At 41.0% G+C, this 19,657-nt stretch overlaps 1 protein-coding gene across 4 annotated transcripts in view; it reads right to left on the bottom strand.

Annotated features, from left to right (window-relative positions):
• SYNE1 (spectrin repeat containing nuclear envelope protein 1) overlaps positions 1-19,657 on the bottom strand; it is a 631,505-nt gene that overhangs the window by 220,254 nt on the left and 391,594 nt on the right. For 3 of the 4 annotated variants that reach the window (XM_019526891.1, XM_019526894.1, XM_019526892.1), the window contains 8 exons: positions 18,905-19,075; positions 17,411-17,737; positions 15,289-15,441; positions 11,932-12,099; positions 10,659-10,835; positions 6,066-6,212; positions 2,939-3,064; positions 1,175-1,351 (listed from right to left, as the gene is read on the bottom strand). In XM_019526891.1, coding sequence (XP_019382436.1) covers positions 1,175-1,351; positions 2,939-3,064; positions 6,066-6,212; positions 10,659-10,835; positions 11,932-12,099; positions 15,289-15,441; positions 17,411-17,737; positions 18,905-19,075 — 1,446 coding nt within the window. Of the gene's footprint in view, positions 1-1,174; positions 1,352-2,938; positions 3,065-6,065; positions 6,213-10,658; positions 10,836-11,931; positions 12,100-15,288; positions 15,442-17,410; positions 17,738-18,904; positions 19,076-19,623; positions 19,652-19,657 lie in introns of those variants that run through there. The other variant, XM_019526895.1, reaches the window with a different exon arrangement.

Here is a 19,657-nt window from a genome sequence, read left to right as displayed (position 1 = left end):
ACTATGATCTTGGTGCAAGGATGTGACTATATACTTAGCCCCTCCCTATTTAGGAGGAAGCACTATTTAACTTTCCCCAATGCTTAGTGTAGTAATAAAGTACAGTACACAGTCTAGTCCAAATAATGCAAAAATAGGCCTTGCATGATTTATTTATGTCTGAAAGAAAGAGCATATTTCTTTTTGTAAGGTTAGTGGTATTTTGACTATAGCATAAATTGTCTGCATTTTCTAAATGACTATTTTGAAAGCAATATCTAAAATACCCTCCTCTGCAAGCAGGAACAAATCAAGTTTCTATTTGGAAGAATATTTGTTCCCTACTGATCAGAAGGATCTACAAGATAAAGTATTATTGCTTGTAGAAATAGTGGTACACTGGTATGTAGACAAATAAAGAGTGGAGGTTTACAGTCTGTCAGCTTCTCTATAATAAATGTGTGCAAACGTTTCTCCATAGTAAATAAAAGGTAGCCTGTGGTATAGCTTACCGTTTCCTTTAAGTAAAAGCATGTGCACTGGCAGTTACTGCAGAATAACTGACACACTGCAAATCCCTGCCATCATTTATTTCACACATGCTTGTTCATATGCCTGTGACAATAGTTTTTATTGTGTATTCTGAGGAGAAGAGCAATTCTATTATAATAGATAAATCACAGATTTTAACATCAGATTAAATGTTTACAGGAGTCACAGAAATCTGCGTCTCCAGGCTGGATCTGGACTTGGAGGGGATAGTCAGGTGAATGATGAGAGTTAATGCAGCTATTGCTCACCCACTCCCCTGCCGACTTGTGCCCACTGGGGCTCTGTAATTGGAATTCATTGGCAGGTCCCACTCTCACTTGCCTCATTCCCAATGTGGGCTGGGTGAAGTGGCTCTGTGGGCCAGATCCAGCCTGAAGCCGTATGTTTCATGACTCTGAACAGGTAATTAACCCCCTGAAAATGAAGGCAACCTATTTCAGTAAAGCCAAGACTGTTTTCTGTAAAATAATATAGAAGTAATAATAATTTTTTCTTTCTGAAGCAGACACTTCACTTCTTTCCAATGTAAGCAACACTGTCTTCCACTGCTTCTTCTTTTACCAAAACAATACATACATAATACACATTTTTTATATATATGCTGTTGTACATATTCCTCCTTTCCAATCCAATAGCTCCTTACCTTAACTTGTAAAACCATGTTCTGGGCAATGTTCAACTCCAGTTCTGCCCGTCTCCTCTTCATATTCTGCAGTTGTTGGTCTGCGTCCTGGAAGTAGATCCAAAGCTCAGCCTTCATTTGTTTTACCTCTTCCCAACCTTGGGCCAGGTATTGGGAGTACATTATCTGTTGTTCAATCTAAAAGAAAAGAACAGAAAGAAAAAGGGATGAAAATGTTTTAATGTAACTATTTGCCTGCTATATGGACTGGATGGTAGCACTGTGTGGAAGGCAGATACTTGCAGTATCTTGGGGGACTATGTGAAGCTTGCAGAATACATGTATCCAAAAAGAGAGTTAGCCTCTCAAAGTTATAAGATAAATTTGCATCAGAGAAAAACAACAGCAGAATAACAACTTTTATTATAATTCAACATTGAAAAGGTGGTATAAAAAACCTAAATGACTGAAATAATCAAGTGTTCAAAAATTCCCTTCAAAGCTCAAATTTCCTTTTCTGTTCCTAAGATACCCTCTCACTGAGGTTCTTCACTCTACCAGAAAGTCAATTAATACTAATAAGCACAGCAAGCTTGTAATTACATTACAGTGCCTTTATTCTTTTGCTTTTACTTCAAGAATTATGCTGGATTGTGACTTATACAGTCTCTTAATGACTAAGTGAAAACATTCAACATTTATTTCCATCTAATATGCCTAAGAAAGTTCTTTTTCTCATGTGTCTTATTGAATAATGCCTTTTGTTAGGAAAAATTCAACAAGGAGAACGCTTACCGGAGCCGAATCCATCAATCACATTAAATCCTTATTAACAGTGCTTTGCTTGCTTCAAATACAGCAGTAGGTTGCCTTTAAGATTTAGAGGCTCAAAATGTCATGGTGCTATCCTCATTGATTTTGTTGTTGCTATTGTTTTCGCTAGTTACTTAACAGTGATTCTTATTTCTGGGTCTTTTACTTACTTTTCAAGTTACAGATTATGGATTACTTGGATTTGCGTCATTTGTTTTTCTGGTATGGAATTTGGTTATTATATGCTTTTGGCTTTTATACTTGATAGAGTTAGTTACCGTGTTATTAGAACGCTTGTGCTTAAAGTGCATAGTGAAATGAAATACTTGTATGGAGGGAACGGCAGGAAAGTTTTTCTTGGTCATAGCTTTCATGTACATATCCTTTCATTTGAAATTTAGAATTAAAATTTAAAAGCTTAAAATGTAAGTACATGGTTATAAATGCACATAAAGAAGTTATCAATTTTGTTAAAAAGTTAAAATTAATAAAAATTGATCCCTCGGGAGATTTTATGCCATGTTGATTTTAGTGAATGTCAAAAAATCAGCTTATAATTGCTGAATTTTAGTAAAGGTTATACTGAAGACTAAAACTTTACAACAATGCATTAGAAGAGAGTCTAAGTCATATTTTCTGCTACTGGAAACTGTAATACCTTGGGCCACATTCTTCTTCTTCAGACAGGCATAATATACACTATATTTTGCTGCCTTGATGTACTATATTTGAATAGCCCCCACACACCCTGGCAACCTTCCTGTAACATGTTGCTATATGAAGAATGCCATAGGATTAGGGAAACTGTCATATTGCCACTGCAACAATTTAATAAAAAGAAAAGTTGAGATATACATATAGAAGAAGTTTCTTTAAGCCATTGCCTAATATGACCATTGTATAAGAGGGAAGATCAGGGCAATTAAAACTTTAAGAAGGATTAGAAGCTGATCGGTGTGGTTTGTCTCATACCGTTTGTTTTGTTCGCTGAATGTCTGTTGCTACATTCTTCACTGTGGTGTCTGATAAATCACACATGGAGCACAAAAGATCCAAGTAGGTGCTTGCTTGTTCCTGTAGTGCTCGGAAACGTTTAACCTGAAGGGAAACACCCCTGACAGATTTTCCAAAGTTTTCAGCTTAAAAACATTCAGTTTTGACAATTCTCAAATGGAAAGAAAATATAAAGCAACAGCACTTTATCAAAGAAGGCTGTTTTGCCACAGCTATAAATCATTAGAGCAACTTGAAAACAAAATGAAATAAAATAATATAAAAATTAAGTAGTAAAATATATTTCCCACTATGATGAAGAATGGCAATTGTATCTTGTTTATTTTTTACAGCAAGGATTAACATTCATGTTGTACCGTACTTTGTTTATTCCATGATAGGGAACTAGAAATTTTTATGTGTATATACGCAGAGATTTTCAGCTAAATCATTATTTCATGGGGAAAAGAAAACAGAATTAATTCTCCTGTTGTACTGACTGGGTAAAGTGACTGTCTAGACCAGGGATGGCCAACCACAAGCATCCTGGGCAACCTCTGTGTGTGGCACAAGGCAGATTAGGAGGGGAGCAGAGAATGCACCAACAGCTAGAAATCAAGGACTAGAAAGCAGAGCAGCAGAATGGGCAGGGAACACAGGGAAGGGAGAATAAATCTGAACAGCAGAACAAAGAGCAAGGAGTAAAAAGCAGAACAACTGGGCAGGGGAAGGGGATCAGAATGGCATAATGGAAGGTGCAAGGCTTAAATTGTGGCATACCTGCCAAAGAGGTTGCCCTCACTGGTCTAGACCAATCTACTCTCTTACAGCTGAACTGATCCTGGCATGTTCAATGTCTTCTCTGGAAAGGGCTGATTCCTTCATGACAGACCACTGCCAACTCCCACCACAATCCCTGGCAGCAAAGCCTTGACAGTGTTATGCTCTCAGGAGCTTCAGCCACTGCTCCTAGGATCCACTCTCAGTGACGTTTGCCACTCTACCACAAAGTCAATTAATACTGATAAGCACAACATTAACTTACCTACTAAAGTTCTTGAGACCACAAAGCTACCATGTTACATATACAGCTGCCACTCCCTCTAACTGGCTGCCTTCTATAGTATAGGGAAACACAACCCAAAGGAGCAGCAGAAGAGGAAAAAGGTAAAGCTATAGGGGTGGTACTTTCCTCTTTCATGACCTTGGCAGCCACAAACTGCAGCACTGTAGACCCCTGCAGTAAAGTGTATAGGGGTTGAAAATGCCCCTAAATTGCAAAATGTGTATCTTTGAGTCAGTTTAATTTCAACACAGGGTAAAAAACCAATACAAAACAAATTAGCTAGGTATTAAAAATGACCGGCAAGAAAAGAAAGAATGATTTCAAATGACATAATGATTGACTTACACAAAGAATGATGTCAAATAATTCATAAGGAACCAGGAAGTATGCCTTATTACATGGTTCCTTTTCATAAGGGGGAGAAAAGGGAGGGGAGGGAAACATACAAAAAACCCAGATGAGATTAAATAACACACAAGAGATGGATTTTGGACAATTCCTGAAGATAAATTTGTATGACATAGAGATTATATATCCATTCACCCAGTATCAGATATAAAATAGCCCCAATCTAGATGATAACATGCTTGGCATTATGAGATATAAACACTGTGGAAGACCAAAGATAATTCTGGTTAGGCTGATACAGCCAAAAGAAGAATTAGATGACTGTAGAGGCCTCCACCACCACCACTCCAGCATTTATCTACTTACTACTGCAACCTGGGCACCTTGCTCAACAGCTGGCATTACTTATATTAGTTACAGGTTCTGGATAGCTTCCCTGTGGGTGGAGAAGTCCCCAGTTCTGAATTTAGTTTTTGAGTGTATGGACAACTAAATAAAGAATAAATCCCTAGAAGCATTTTAGAACAGATCTTTCATCCCAACATCCTGTGAAGAGGAGAAGGGTTCCTTGCCCTCTCTTTCTGTTAGAAATGGGGTGTGATGCATTCTCTCTTGAATACCACAATGTGGTTGCAGGGTGCTCATTTTCAGTCCCCATATCCCCTTGTTTCTTCTCCCACACAGAGCTCTATGGGTGGCAAAGGCAACCAAATAATCTATTGAGAGCTGTTCATTTGTAGTGATACAAAAACACAGCACTGTGGAGTTGCACAGGCAATGTTGCACAGGCTGTGGAGCTACAAAGTTGCCTCAAAGGTGTGCTCTAGCCATGGGTGATAGGAGGCTGCTCCTCTCCAGGCCTGCCCAGGACCAATCACTGATGGAGAAGGGGGTAGCCTGTCAATGATCACTAATGATCAGCTGGCAGCTGCTGAAAGGAACTGCTCTCCTTGCCCCCACCACCCCTGGTAGTGCTGCTGCCACTGTGGGAACACCAGTTCTTGTTGGTGCTTTGACAGCAGTGCTGGCTATTCTTGAAGCACTGCTGTGATGTCAGAGTGCTGGCAGCTCCCCAGCAATCACTCTCCACCCCCGCTTTCCCTTGGAGCATTGGGGTGGTGGGTGAGGACCAAGGGAAAATGTAAGACTGGGATGCTAACCTCTGTAGTGCTACTTGTAATTAAACAAGCTGTTACCTGTGGCACTACAACACATAGTGCTATAAAGAAGTACATTTTTCAAACAAGTACTTTTCTGTAGCACTTGGTCCATGTTTGCAGCACTGGAGTAGACTTCCTGTAGTGCTAAAAATGTAATAGCTACCCATACCCTCAGGTTGAAGCCTTTCTAATACTGTTGATGACAAACTGACCATGTGCCTATTATGTCCCTTATATATCTTTCATCTTTATTTCAGGAAGGATGGCAGGGAGGCAGGCAGGCAACTATTTCCACACATTTTGTATACAGATCCAGCCCTAGCATGATGTTCTTACATGGTGACTATGTTGCTTCTAATGGATCCTTATCTCTTGATAAAAGCAGCTGATGAGATAGTGAATTTTTGATGTGTGAAGGGCCACGGAGTTATTTAATTTTTTTCTTCTGCTAAAATAAGCACTTACTTGATTTCATGCCAAAAAAGAGTAGTTAAGTGTATAAAACCAGTTTGCTCAAGTGCGCTTCTTTTACCTGCTTAACTGCATCTGCCAGGCTGAAAGGTGGCCAAGTGCTTGGTTTTAACTCTGGCTGAACTGTAGACAGCCAAGCCTGGCATTGCTGTAGAGTATCTTGATGATTCACATGCTTCTGCAGTTCATGTTCCAAACTCTGGTACACCTAAAATCCAAAGTTTTGTAAGCTCACTAATATTTATGACATTCATATATAAAAAGAAAACCTAAAACCTAAAGATTGTATAAGATACAGGGCTCTGCGTTCAGAGTAACTAAGGACTTTGTTGCATGTTACATGTACAGAGTAACTAAGGGCGTTCTGAGCTGTGCAAATGTTGATCAATATTAGTGCTAGATCAAGTTTGGAGTAGCCACACCTTAAAGCTAAAAACCTTCTCTGACTGTCCCCCACCTGCACAACTGTAACTTGCCACTAGAGGGCTGGTGAGCAGATGCCTGACTAGGAGCTATAGCTTTGAGTCACCACTACAGGGCTAGGTGATCCAGAACAGGCTTCTATCCCTGCTCTAGGTGGGGAGGTTTAAGAGTTGGGTTGATGGGGTGGGACCAGGAACGAAGTGGTGACACATAGGGGTTGCATCCGTTGACAGCGCTGGTACACCCCCTGACAGGCTGTGCTCCCTGTTCAGGCAATGGGCAGGGGGGCAGGCAGGAGGGCTGGTGCCCCCCCTGTAAGTGCTGGATGAAGTGCCCCAGCCACTTCCAGGAGTACTGCAGCTAATTCCTGGTTGGCGTGGCTCTTTCTGGTCAGTACTGTCAGCTGCAGGGGACACGTGGTCCCTAACTGGTCACGGGGGGGACACGTGCCCCCCCGACTAAGGTGGTACCAGTCTCCCATGGGAGAGGTGAAAAGTTAACAGTATCGGTGTGGGTAATAACATGGGAAGTGGAAAGGAAATGGGATGGGGGAAGGGTGGTAAAATGAAATCAACCAGCCACTGAACGATAAAATAAAAAGTAGTAAAAAAATAAAAGAATTTAAAAGCAAATAAAGTAAATTCAAGAAGGTCTCATGTTTTAATAAACTGGGACTTAGGACGTGTGTGTGGGGGGTGTTGGTTGTGCTTCCCAGGTTGGCTGGGAGGTGGGAGAAATGAGGAAGGCACTTTTGGTGGAGGTACTGTCCCTTACAAAGGAAGGAAGCCCCAGCTAATGGGGACCCAATCTGGCCTTGTACCTTATTCCCCTCCCACCCCTACACCTCACTCCCGGACCCATCCATGCCTTGCAACCTGGCTATCTGGCATGTGCTCTGCAGGCTGTTTCTGCAGAGTCGCATCCCTAGAAGTGGAAAAGTCACACCCCCGGTGGTGCTGGCTTGGTGCCAGAACCACCCCTTGGGCAGCAGGATTTAGGGGATGGAAACTTGTCCACACAAACAGGAAGGTGGGGGAGAGGACACTGCATTCTGGATGCTGAAGGACTGCAACTTGGGTGGCTCATCTGTGCAGAGTACTCACACATTAATGGAACATGAGCTGGGTAACATGAGTCAGAGATAAGCCTGCTTTGAAGTGGTGTAAATTTAGTGCCTAAAGTGTGCGTAAAACTAGTTTCAGGAGTTAATGTGTGGACAATCTGGGGGTTAAGAGTAGCCTACAATTAATGTGTAACAAGGCCCTAAGACTATCAAGTAAACTCCAACTCAGCTGTATGTTTTAGATGTTAGATAAATATTAGTCAATTCACCTTTTACTAGGGATTAAGCAGCCTAGATCCCACTGACATTCAGTGAGGCTGTTTCATAAATGTCAATGTTGTTTTTTTAATATATATTCATACTGCCCTGTTTATGTACTTCAGCTGCTATGTTATATTATAAAACTATTTTTTGTATTTGTTTCTTTATTTGTACTATGTACTGCTTGACTAAACACAATTTTGAATATTATCTAAGGAATTAAATGTTAAAAATAATGAGTGCAATGACTTGCTTATTTGGGACACTTTAACCCTTTTATTTCTCATATGAATGTATTCATCTAGTGGTCATTTGTTAAATGATGTTTAAGTGTGCATTGAAAATTTAAGCTCTGGGTTTATACCAAATTTACTTGAATCTAAGACAACCTTGAATTTAAAATGGCCCCACAATAATTATATTCTACATGTGGAAAAATGTATAAATTTATTATAATTTTCCACGTACAGAATCTAATTATTGGAGGACTGACTTAAATTTGCTCCCCCTGCTACTGTAGGTGGTGGGAGGACAGGTGATAAGGCGGTTATGCTGGCGTAGGTAGTGGGGGGGCAATGGGGGAGGAAGTAAAGGGGTAGGCAATGGGGGTGCTGGGGGAGGCAGTGGAGGGAGCACTGGGGAACAGGCAGTAGAGAGGCAGGTGGTTAGGAGGCAGGTAGAGTGGAGTCAGTGGAGGAGGCATGCAGCTTGTCTTTTGCTACCTGCCCCCCGCACTAACCCCTCCTTGTGCCCACCCCCCACAACCTCAGGCTCCCAACACCCTTTCCCCCATCCTGACCCCATCCATCCTCTCTGAACTGTTTCTGCCTCCCAGAGCTTCAAGTCCTCACACCCTCTTCCCTCCTATCTAGCCCCCCAGTCACCACCCCCTGCCTGCCTCTCCCCCACATCACTGCTGCAGCCTGGGGCATTAAGCATGGCTCCAGCCCAGCCCCATAGCAGTGGCATTGCTGCTACAGGACCAGACTGGGGCTGTGCTCTGTGTTCCAGGCTACAGTAAGGACAAAGCCTGCTGGCACCAAAGCAAAGGTAAGGGGGAGTGTAATAGGGAGGGAGTGGGCAGCGAAGAGATACAGGGGAGAGACTGGTGTGGCAAGGGCTTGAGCCCACAGGGGAGGAGCAGCTGGGGGAGGAGGAGAAGCAAGGCTGGGAGGACACCAGGCAGCAGCTGCAGCTCCAACCCAGGGTTGGGGCTGGAGCTGGAGCCACAGCAACTTCCTGCCTCCTGATGACTCATAGTGGATTCTACAACTTGTGCTCCCCCCCGCATGTTAAATGGGGAGAAAACATTATCTTTCAATCAAGTAAATACAGTAATAGACATCCACTGTTGTAGTTCAGTGGTAGAATCCTTGCCTGCCATGTGGGAGACCTGAGGTTGATTCCTGGATGCATGTATATAGCTATAGTCATTGAGGCACTAAATGTCTAGGTTTGGTCTGGCCTTTGGATACTGTCTAAAGTGGGGACAGAAGGTCTGGACAGCCTCCACTGTTCTATACCTCTGCCTAGGCATATGCATTGAAGGTCCTAGTGATGTCTCATGCATACACCCTGATCCAGAAGGACTGGTGATTGCCTACTACTATAGTAATAGAGAACTTTGTAGATTTGATAGTGGTTTACAGACATGGTTTAAATCTGTGCACATGTAGATGAACTATGTACTCCCTTCTATAGCTGGTCAGACCTTCTGCAACATAAGGAGCAGGCTGAGTTATAGCCCCACTCTTTTCCACCTTTCATGTTGAGTCTTGTGGGAGCAATGGCTGCAATAGCAGCCTGAACACTAGGGTGCTAAATGTCTCACCAGTCCTGGTACAAGTATAGAGGACACACCATCTAGCTCAAATGGTTTGGGAAGAAAAAAAAGGTAGGATATGAAATGAATATTCTCTTGGTTTTTGTATTTATATTTGTTATTTTTTCATTGTAAATCTTTACAGACTGCCCCCCCCGGCCGCCCTTCCACCAGTCCCTCATTTTAGATACAATGGTCTGATCTCTTAATTGGATCAGCAGAATGACCCAGATAAAACTCTTATTCAGATGTATATTTTAGTTACACCAGGGAGACAGAATGTCCTAACACGCAACTGTCAACAAGGGATGTTAGGGCAAAAATCACCCAACAAAAAGGACCCACATAAGGCTATATTCACAATGGCTACCTGGGCAAATTTCATTCTAATAATGTAAAGACCTAACTTGAACCTCACTATCAAAATGAACTAGTAACAGGTTTCACTCTAGACATTCACTAAATGAATATCTCCATTGACTTCAGTAGCACTATTCATAATGTTGAAAATGAAGCAAACAGGTAAGTCTTTGAAAAATCTATATATATGTGACATAATTGAATCCTAAACTTCCTCAAAACAAATAAACCTCAAAAGATCTTCAAAGTTATTTGTTTTCAAATCTTTTGTTATTGACTAGTGAACTATGCTTGTGGATATTTTCTTGCCAAACATTTTTTCCCTTCTTTAGTAATAAATATAGGAAATGTGCCTTTGTACACTTGGATTAAAAATCCTCAATATCTACTAGGATGTTTCTCTTAAATTTAACGTTTATTTTAAACTCCTGTAAAAAAAAATGTTTTTTTTATGGTAAACTGAAGCTACATTGGGCTAAGTTAGAGAAGTTAGGCCTTATAAAAAAGCCCTAGAATGGGAAATGATAGCACAATTACATTACTAACATACAGTCTCCATTTAAATGGTGGAGTCAGTATTTATGCAGTTTTGTAAAAGCATCACATTATTACAGAAATTATTACATAAATGATTTGCACCCAATATAAAACACTATTATGCAATATATAACTATCATGTTACATGTCATTATAATCAATAAAAATATTTGCTAAATAAGACTTACTCTTTGAGCAGTGCTGCAGATGGCTGAATAGCTGTCTCTTGTCCCTTGCAGGTGAGTCTGTATATTTTGCTTAAATTTTGCTTGAAAGTGGTCTGCGCACTGACTGATCAAATAATCTCCTTTATCCTTAAGGCTGTTCAAACGATCTTCAAAGCCTGCAATTTCTTCCATCATTGCCTAAGAAAATTTAGAAAAAGCAACACGTTTTGAAGAAACAGCCTTATAACAGCTCTTTATGGAGAGCTTTTGAAAGCAGATTATTATAGATGTAATGCTTTCCTTAAAATGTATGGAAAAAAAAAAGAAAAGAATGTAATAAAAATCAGGTCCCAGCTATTGGTCTGCACTATCTACCAAAAAGTCAGTCTAAAAAAGAATCAGGTTTGTCAATCAATACACAAAGTCTGCTACAGTAAACTCATGTGCAATAATATTTTCTAGCACATTAAAAAACTTCTTAAGAGAGCAAACATTTTGTAATCACTTTTAAATTAAATAGTGTTTACCTGTGTCACCCCCTCCTCCTTCCTGATGCTCATCATTTCTTATCTAATACCCAGAGGCAGATTTTGGTATTTAATCACCTTTTGTCCCGTTAAAGACAAAGAATGAATTGTTAGCCCCACCAAACTCAATAAGAATTTTGCAATCTAGTTGAACATGCCCAGAATGCCACCCAATGCATCTATTTATATGCTATTATGATAATCAAAATGAGAAAAAATACTTAAGTGAGCAGAAGTAACCCAGAGCTCACATCCCTCTTAAGCTCCCAGAGTCCCCAGGAACCAACACACTTCTACATAAGCCAAAATGGAGGGACACACCATTAAGCAGACAAAAATGACAAATAACTCATATCAGCAGCACTGAGTTAAATTCAAAACTATCTGTGGTAGTGCCCAGTTGTTTGCCCAATAGCTTAGTGGTTCTAGAATTTGCCTAGGATGCGGGTGAGTCAAAAAGGGGATTCACACCAATATCTCCCATGTCCCAGGTGAGTGCCTTACAACTAGGCTACAGAAGGGGCTGTGTAAGAGCACTCTCCCTATTCCTTTCGAAGCTGGAGCGCTTGGCAACCAAGAGTGCAACCAAATTAATTACTGTTAACTCAAACACAGTATTTTTCTCATCATTCATTTTTAGTTATGAGAGTAATTATACATAATAGATTACAAAGAAATTACTGTTCCAAAACTGAGGTATGGGATTGTTGGCAAAACAGTTCTTATTGTTAGTATCCAAAGGCTACGGGTTCAAGTACCAGACCTACCTTGTGATTGGCTAGCTGCTGAGTTATTATTTCCAGGCTGATGCTGTCCATAAGATCAGGGGTGACAAGCCGACTGGACATGTGTAACAGCCACTTTTCCACTTCTTGCAACTCACTGTTGTAATCTTCATGCTCTTTCATTTTTCCTTCTAAGCTTTCCACATGTGCCTGTGGGCCCACGCAAGTCAAAATAAAATTTCAGAGAATGTTCAGGGTAAAAGAAAAGGTGTCAAAAGCTTCTTTGAAACTGAAAAAGCTAGTAAGAGACTCACCATACAAACTCATTCACACAAGTAACACTAACATGGCTAATTCACCATGAAGGTGTCATGCATATGAGAAACACTTTTCAGGGTTGAGCCCTACATTTTCAGCCAAGGTGAAATAACATACGTAAAGGGTTAATGATGAAAGGAATTAAAGGCTTTATTTGTTTTTAAAACGGGCCTTTGCCAACTCCGTATTCAATTCATTTAAAAATAATGGATTAAACTCTTGGGCTAAGTACAGACTGTTTAAAAGCCTGAGGCTGAATCAGTCCAAACTAGGCAGCTTCCTTTAAGCTGCACGTGTTGAACTGATGATCAATTGAACTGCCATTCAGTTTTGAATTAGGAATGGCAGGGGGAGGCCTGCACTGACCCAGGCCAGTGTGTGTGTGTGTGTGGGGGGGTGTACTGGAGCACATCTCCCAGCCTTCTGGCCACTGCCAGCCCAGCCAAGTGTCCTCAAACCCCTGCTGCCCCCCTCCCCCGCCAGGGTTCAGGAGCCTTGTCTGGGTGCCAGCCCACCTTGGGGAAACCTCCCCCCCAGGAGGTTCCCTCAGCCTGGGTTCTCCAGTCCAGGGGAGCCCCCCATCTCCTTCACAGCTGCAGATTGCTTCATCTGCTGCCACAGGAGCTGGGGAGGAGTACTCCTGGTCAGGTGCCTGCCCCTGCAGCCCAGCATCTTGTCACCAGGGAGCCCCCAGCTTGGTCCCTCCCACCCCAGCCCAGGGTCCCGCAGCCTTGGGCAGCCCCAGGATCTGAGGGGAATCCTTCCCAACCTCACACATTTGCATTAGCTGTTGGAGTCTCAGGGGTGCCAAGGGAGTGGAAGGGACATTACTCTTCTCCCCTGCATTAGTTTAGCCTCAGACTCACAGCAACTAAGGCAAAACCAGCTGTGGAAGAGCACGAGAATTTCCCTCCAGTCTCTCAAACTGCCTAAGACTTGTGAGGGCTAAGACAAGGCTCTAAGGCAAGGCTCAGGAGATGAAGAATTCCCTCAGCTCCCTGGGGCTGCCCCAGGATGGGGTGGGGGGAAGACCCCCAAGGCAGGAGCTGCCCAGTGTCCTCATGCTGGGTTGCATGGGCAGGCACCCAGGCAGAAGGACTCTTCCTTCCCTTCTGTGGCAGCCGCTGAAGCAATCAGCAGCTGGGAAGAGGGAGAGGAGAGGGCAGAGGACTGCCAGGATCTGAAAAGCCAACACCACAGGGGCTTTCCCTCCCCGCATGTGCTGTGTAGACCTTGCTATGTAGACCCTGGGGGGCTGTTCTCCAACCCCCTGCCATTGTCCCCTTCCACTGACAGACACAGGCAGGAAGCAGGCTTAGGAGCAGAGGGCCGAGGCAGTCCCTGCTGCACTGGAGCAGGCAGCATAGCCCAGGGCTGCAAAATATCCAGGGATGCTGGGGGACTGTGAGTTAACTTGAACCAGGAAGGGGTCTGGGACAGAAGTTCTACAAGTTGGTTTGACCTAAATCAGTTAAGTCTGATACTACATCCAACTAGGTTTATCTTAAACCAGTTTTGGTCATTTTGAAAGAAGTTTATGTGCACCAAACTTCTGTTCTGTTACAGGTTTAAACCAGTTTCCAATCACTTAAGCCAGTTTATGTGTAACTTCTGTCCCTAGCCTTTCCGCTACTACACCCAACATAGTCACTCTGTCAAATTGTCTTTTATTTCTATGTGTTTTTCTCTCCCTTGCTGATTTGGTTGGGTGGAAAATAAGGAAAAATGACCAGATAGGTGAAACTGACATTGACTCTGCACAAAATATTGTCACCTGAACACAGTTAATAAACTGAAAAAAAGATGACAAAGGGCAGAATCCTATTTCACTTTATGTGCCCAAACACCAGTTTTTCAGCTGCATAACTTGCCATTTTTGGCACTTACATGCAGCTTGTGCTCTCACTCCATGTACAGCATGGACACATAAGTGTCCCCCTGGCTACTGGACAGTAGGCTGCAATTTCATTGGGCAGGTATGCAACTCCATATCCATTTACCTGAAAGCAAGGTGGCAAAAATCAGGAGGAAGACCTGCCCCATGGTTTCATCCCAATAACCAAGTAGTAAGGGCACTTGTGCAGGAAGGAGAAGAACCAGGTCCTTGGGCCCCCTCCTTTATATACATTCACACTACACTCAGGGTTGGTTAACTAAGTGCCAAAAATGCCATAGATTCTGACCACAATATGTATTTTGTCCCTCTGTCATTGATAGCAATCTTATGTACAGTACTGTATTTATAGTAGATAAATAAAATTATAGGCTTGGGTGTTATTTTTAAGATATTACTTTTTTAAAATTGCTTGCATATATGCTTGAGGGACACTTACTGTTTGGTAATTTGGACGATTGAATACAGCAAAAATAAACATTTTTCTGTGGATTTGGAGAAATACTATTTTGTGCCTCTAAATTAAAACACACACACACACACACACACACACACACACACACACACACACACACACACACACAAAGAGACATCTGCAAATTTGGTTCTTTTCTCAGCCTCTGCTGGAGGATGGAACAGCAATTAAGGGGATATAGTCAGGTCAAGCATATGCACAGTGTTCTAACATTGTTTTACTATAGCTTATACCTGCTGGAGGTATCATCTATTAAGAGTTTTAGGAGTTATAATACTTCCAAATATAGACAGACAGACAGAGAGAAGTAGGAGTATTATATTTTCAACTTACTGACAAATATTAAATAATGAACTAATGCTATTTAACTATTAACACCACTAACATAACTTTCTTCAGCATTCAGAATTTTCTTCAGTGAACTCTGATGCAACTACTGATCCAGGTTAACCAGGCATGGCCTGGGATACCTGGCAAGGACATACTACAAGATGATATGGCTTGAGGCTTTGGAGAGATCATCTATTTTGGAAATTTTTATACACCTTAAAGAGGCCTTCTGTTGGCCTGCATTGTAGAAGGAAAGAAAATAGGAAAAGAATGACTATGAGAGGAAAAAGCTTAAGCCCTTCAACTGGAGAAACAATTATCTCATATTCTATGTTAGTGCACTGGTAGGACTCTAGAATGTCCTTCCTAATTTTTTTTTTACCTTTGCTGTGCTGCAGAGCTCCTGATAACTGGTCTGAAGCTTCTCAATGTTGTCCCTCAATGTAACATCGTTCACTAATTCAAGAAGTGCTTCTCCTTTTTCAGTCACTGATTTTAGGGAAGGCTCATGAGATAGAACTGTGTGTTGTACCGACTAAAAATGGAAACAGCAATAAATGCAGGTAGAATGACAAAAGTATACATTAAGGTCACTTCTCAGGCATACCAGCTCTCCTCTAGATCTCTCCCTTCCCACAAAAAGGAGCTGAACCACTACTGTGGCACCATCCTCCCTCTCACACAGACTCTAGGACAGTATTCTCTTTTCCATGGAGCTCCTCAGTAATCCTCAGTAATCCTGGGGACAGCTGCTATTGGAGGGAGTCACCGCTAGCATGGCTGATTCCCTGGAGCTTATAGGAGAGATCCCAGTGTCAACCCCCCCCCACCCGTCACTAAAAAAAGCAGTATGGTGTACATGACAGCAGTGTGCACTGCCAGAGACAGAATGCCATGGGAAACACACACTCAGGCATGTGCACACTGACTTGGATGTATCCAATTGGTGCATCTACATCTACATGTTCACTTTACTGAGGAGTAAACTAATTAGCTCTGCATTAAAGCGTCACCATCTTCATGGGCACCTAAATTAGGGCACAGTAATTAACCCACCATATGACAGTACTGTCGGGGACAGTACTATTTTACAGATGAGTAGTTTACTCCACTTATACACACATATAGATGCTAACCACAGGCGTAGATTGTACCCAGTCAGCCCAGCCAGCTAGAGGCCTACTCTGCCCCCATTCAAACTGCTGCTGTATGCCTGGGAGCAGTTTACTCTGGTTCAAGTTGCTCCGGAGTTTCATTAATTGCATGTGTAGAGGTACCCAATGTGTTCTACTTTTCCCTTATTTCTGCTTTTAGACATAAGCAAAGATATATAGCAGCATACATAAAAACTGTAAGTTATTAGTTTCCTAAATGAGTCTGGTGAGGCATGAAACTATTATCCAAAATTTTAAGTATTCAAGTTGTGCTGTTTTATGCAACACATGTGAGCCTGGAGTGTACTGAAAAAATTACACTGAGGTGAGCTATTTTTACTGCTACTGTTTTATTGTATTCATACTTGTTTTTAACTTTCGGAGAAAAATTACTTTGCTGCTGGGGTAGAAGCATGGTTACAATATCCTCAAGAGGCATGAGCTCAAACCCTGCTTTGGGCCTGTGCTCCACTCAACCCAGGACTAAATAAGTACCTTGACATTCAGGCTAGGCATGATGTGAGTTAAACATTCCCTGAAATGCCACTGGTATACCTCAACCACTCCAAGTCATTCAACATGGGCAGGCCTATAGCTTCTATTTTATTAGACTGTTATGATGATAAATGTTAACAAATAATACTAATACTTAACATTTTGAAGCTCAGTGAGCCACCCATGTATAAATTACACACAAAGGAGACAGTTTTTAGTTGCAAAAGCAACTCACTAGAGGTTTGCTTTGCTGTATTTCACTGTCAGTTGCTTTTCCTGCTGCAAGCTAACTTTCCATCATCACAGAATTTAAAATTATACCTACTTATGATTGACCATTGTGTAATCTATATTATTATTTAACATGACCCATGAACATTGCCCTTCACTTTCAGATTAATCTTTTGATTATTTAAAGTCATACATGTAATTTAGAAAATATAAATATAACAAAAAAAATAGTAGTAGTGAAGGAAGTGTTCCAGAAACTGTAGGAAGAATTCTATTCTCACTTTAAACAACAACTTTACATCCAGATTAACTTCTATCAATATAAATGGATTTTAAAAATACATATTTACATGCATAGAAATGAGAAGAGAAATTGGCCCCATGAGGGTAATTTTCAGATGTGGAAGCTTTACTGGGCATGAAAATTCAAAGTCTGGATGCCACTGAGTCTTAAGGCTAGGCACAATGCAGTTTTACACTTAAATATTGACTTCAGCACCTAGATAAGGGCTTTACAGGAATCTATTAACGTCCCCACAGCAGAAAGTGGTTATCAACGATGTATTATGAGAATTCTAACTAAAAGTTTAATTGACATGGTGGAATGGCAGCAATCCTTTTTACCTTGTACTTGGACAACTGGGCTTTTTTCTCATATAATTCACTTTTGGGTTCCACTGGAATGTGCAATATAGACTGGTACTCTGTCAACCACTGAGTCTGTGCTTTGTACTTGTCTGAGAATTCCTTTGTCAACTGAAGACACTTTTCTAAAACTGTATGCTCCTTTCTGATACAGCTGGCCAGCTCTTCAAGCTCTTCCACATAATCATCAATTTCTTTTTTTAGCTGGGTGGCTTCATTTTCCTCCATGTACTGAAGAGCCCGCTCTCCCTTTTCACGAGCAGATTTCAGCAAACTGTGTCCCATGTCCATGTCAGTTAAGAGAAGCTGTACAAGGAACGTTAATAAAGTAGATGAAGTATTAATCCCTTCATTTGGTTATTCTTTAGTTTTGAAGCCAAAGAGTTCCTGCCAGCATTATCTTTTGCAAACTACTGATGCCAAAGATGGGAGTGAACTACTGAACCTGAGCAGCCTCCTTGCTGACCAAGGTCATGCCTAAAGTATTGAAATGAGATGTGCTTGCAGGCAAGTATGGACAAGATTCCACTTAATCTATATGTACTGCTCCTAAAGACAAATATAGAAATTCAGGTACAGATTACAACCTCAGCATATGGATTTCAATCTCCATTACTAACAATCCAGCACCTTCAAAAATACTAAAATCAATGTAAAGCACAGATAACTAAACAACTGAAATTTACACCACCAATGTATTGCAGAACAGGGAATTATGATATAACATACAGTGGGGTTACCATACATTGTGTTGCTTTGGTCAATATTTCAAAGGCTGGTTTAAGGAGCACAGATACCACAGAATATAATTCTTCTTCCTTTAATGCTGATTAAGCAGGATAGTACAGAAGACATAGTAGAATGCACTTCACAAAGAAATGAAAGCTTTTGCTATTTAAAAGTTACATTGTTTTAAAACTACAACACACACAAAAATCTGAAACTTGTAATAAAATGTCAGGTGTTTAATGAGGAATTATCATTACAAGTCTGTGCACAAATAAAAAAATACAAGCTGCACAACAGAAAGTGGAAAGCAAAATAGTTGAAAGCTGTTGTTTGGCATAGTAGGTGTAAATGCTGCAAGATGGTTGAGGAATTAATTCAAAGTGCAAGGTGACTTCTACCACTGGCTCAGTTCTACGGCAATAGGTAGTCTTGCTTCCTCTAAAATATTTCCGCACAATCATTTGAGTGTTTTATTATTATTATTTTAAATTACTATTTACTAGAAGAATAGGATTTTACATCATCCAGGAATTTCATGATTAACAAGTTATCAAGTTGTTAATCCAATATCCCACACTCTGTATATAATGAGAACAGAATATTTTTATACTCAGTGTTCTCATCACTGCTAATTATTCTGGTAAACTACTCTGGATTGTTAAACCCAGATTTGTTTTTATTAATTTAAACATAAGAAATAATAATATTAATCACAATAATAATAAGAGAACAAGTGTGCTGTACCTCTAGCTTCTGCATTTTTTTCTCCATAGCTGTTTTATCTATTACATCGGTCTTGGTGATCACATTTTTGAAATTCTTGTTAGTAGCTCCATACCAGTCTGTGTAAGCACTGAAACCCAATTCAGATTCCTCCATACTCTGAATCTCTTCTTCCAGGAACTTTATTTGTTCCTTCAAACAAATTGTGGAAAAAATAGGAATGTTCATAAAAACTAGATGTTTTGCATTGGGATGATAACTTCTGGTTACTACTGAAGTTAGCTGAAAGGCTGGTATCAGAAACAATACTTTGAACTATCTAGCCCACTGCAATCTGGGAAGGTTGTGTATATCTGAGGACATTGCATAATGGAGGATTCTACAGTTGTGAATAACTTCTGCAAATAATCCCCAGTAATAAAAAGATCATGCTTATATCAGTTCTCTAATTGATTTAGCAAATTATGAATGAACTAGCAAATGACGGGGGAAGGGCTCCATCCCCGCCATCATGGTGGCGCTCTGCCATCACCTCCAAGTTTCATAGTTCCAAGAATCCCTCCCACCCCACCCTCTCCACATCTGGCCACCTGTCTGTAGGTCTGTCTGTGCAGAGCACTCTGATTGGTCATTTCAGTAAGCACTGTCATTGGCTGCCAAGACAAGTAATCAGAGTGCTCCAAGAGCATTACGGACAGACAGACAAAGTCCTTTATATATATAGAATTTCCACCATTTACCAGTACATGAAGTATAAGAGCTTGGTATCGAGAT

The sequence above is a fragment of the Gavialis gangeticus genome, unplaced genomic scaffold (assembly GCF_001723915.1).
Source record: "Gavialis gangeticus isolate Ggan-Ray unplaced genomic scaffold, GavGan_comp1, whole genome shotgun sequence".
NCBI lineage: Eukaryota > Metazoa > Chordata > Crocodylia > Gavialidae > Gavialis > Gavialis gangeticus.
Note: the sequence above shows the minus strand (reverse complement) of the source record. Positions and strands in the feature narration are given on the sequence as shown.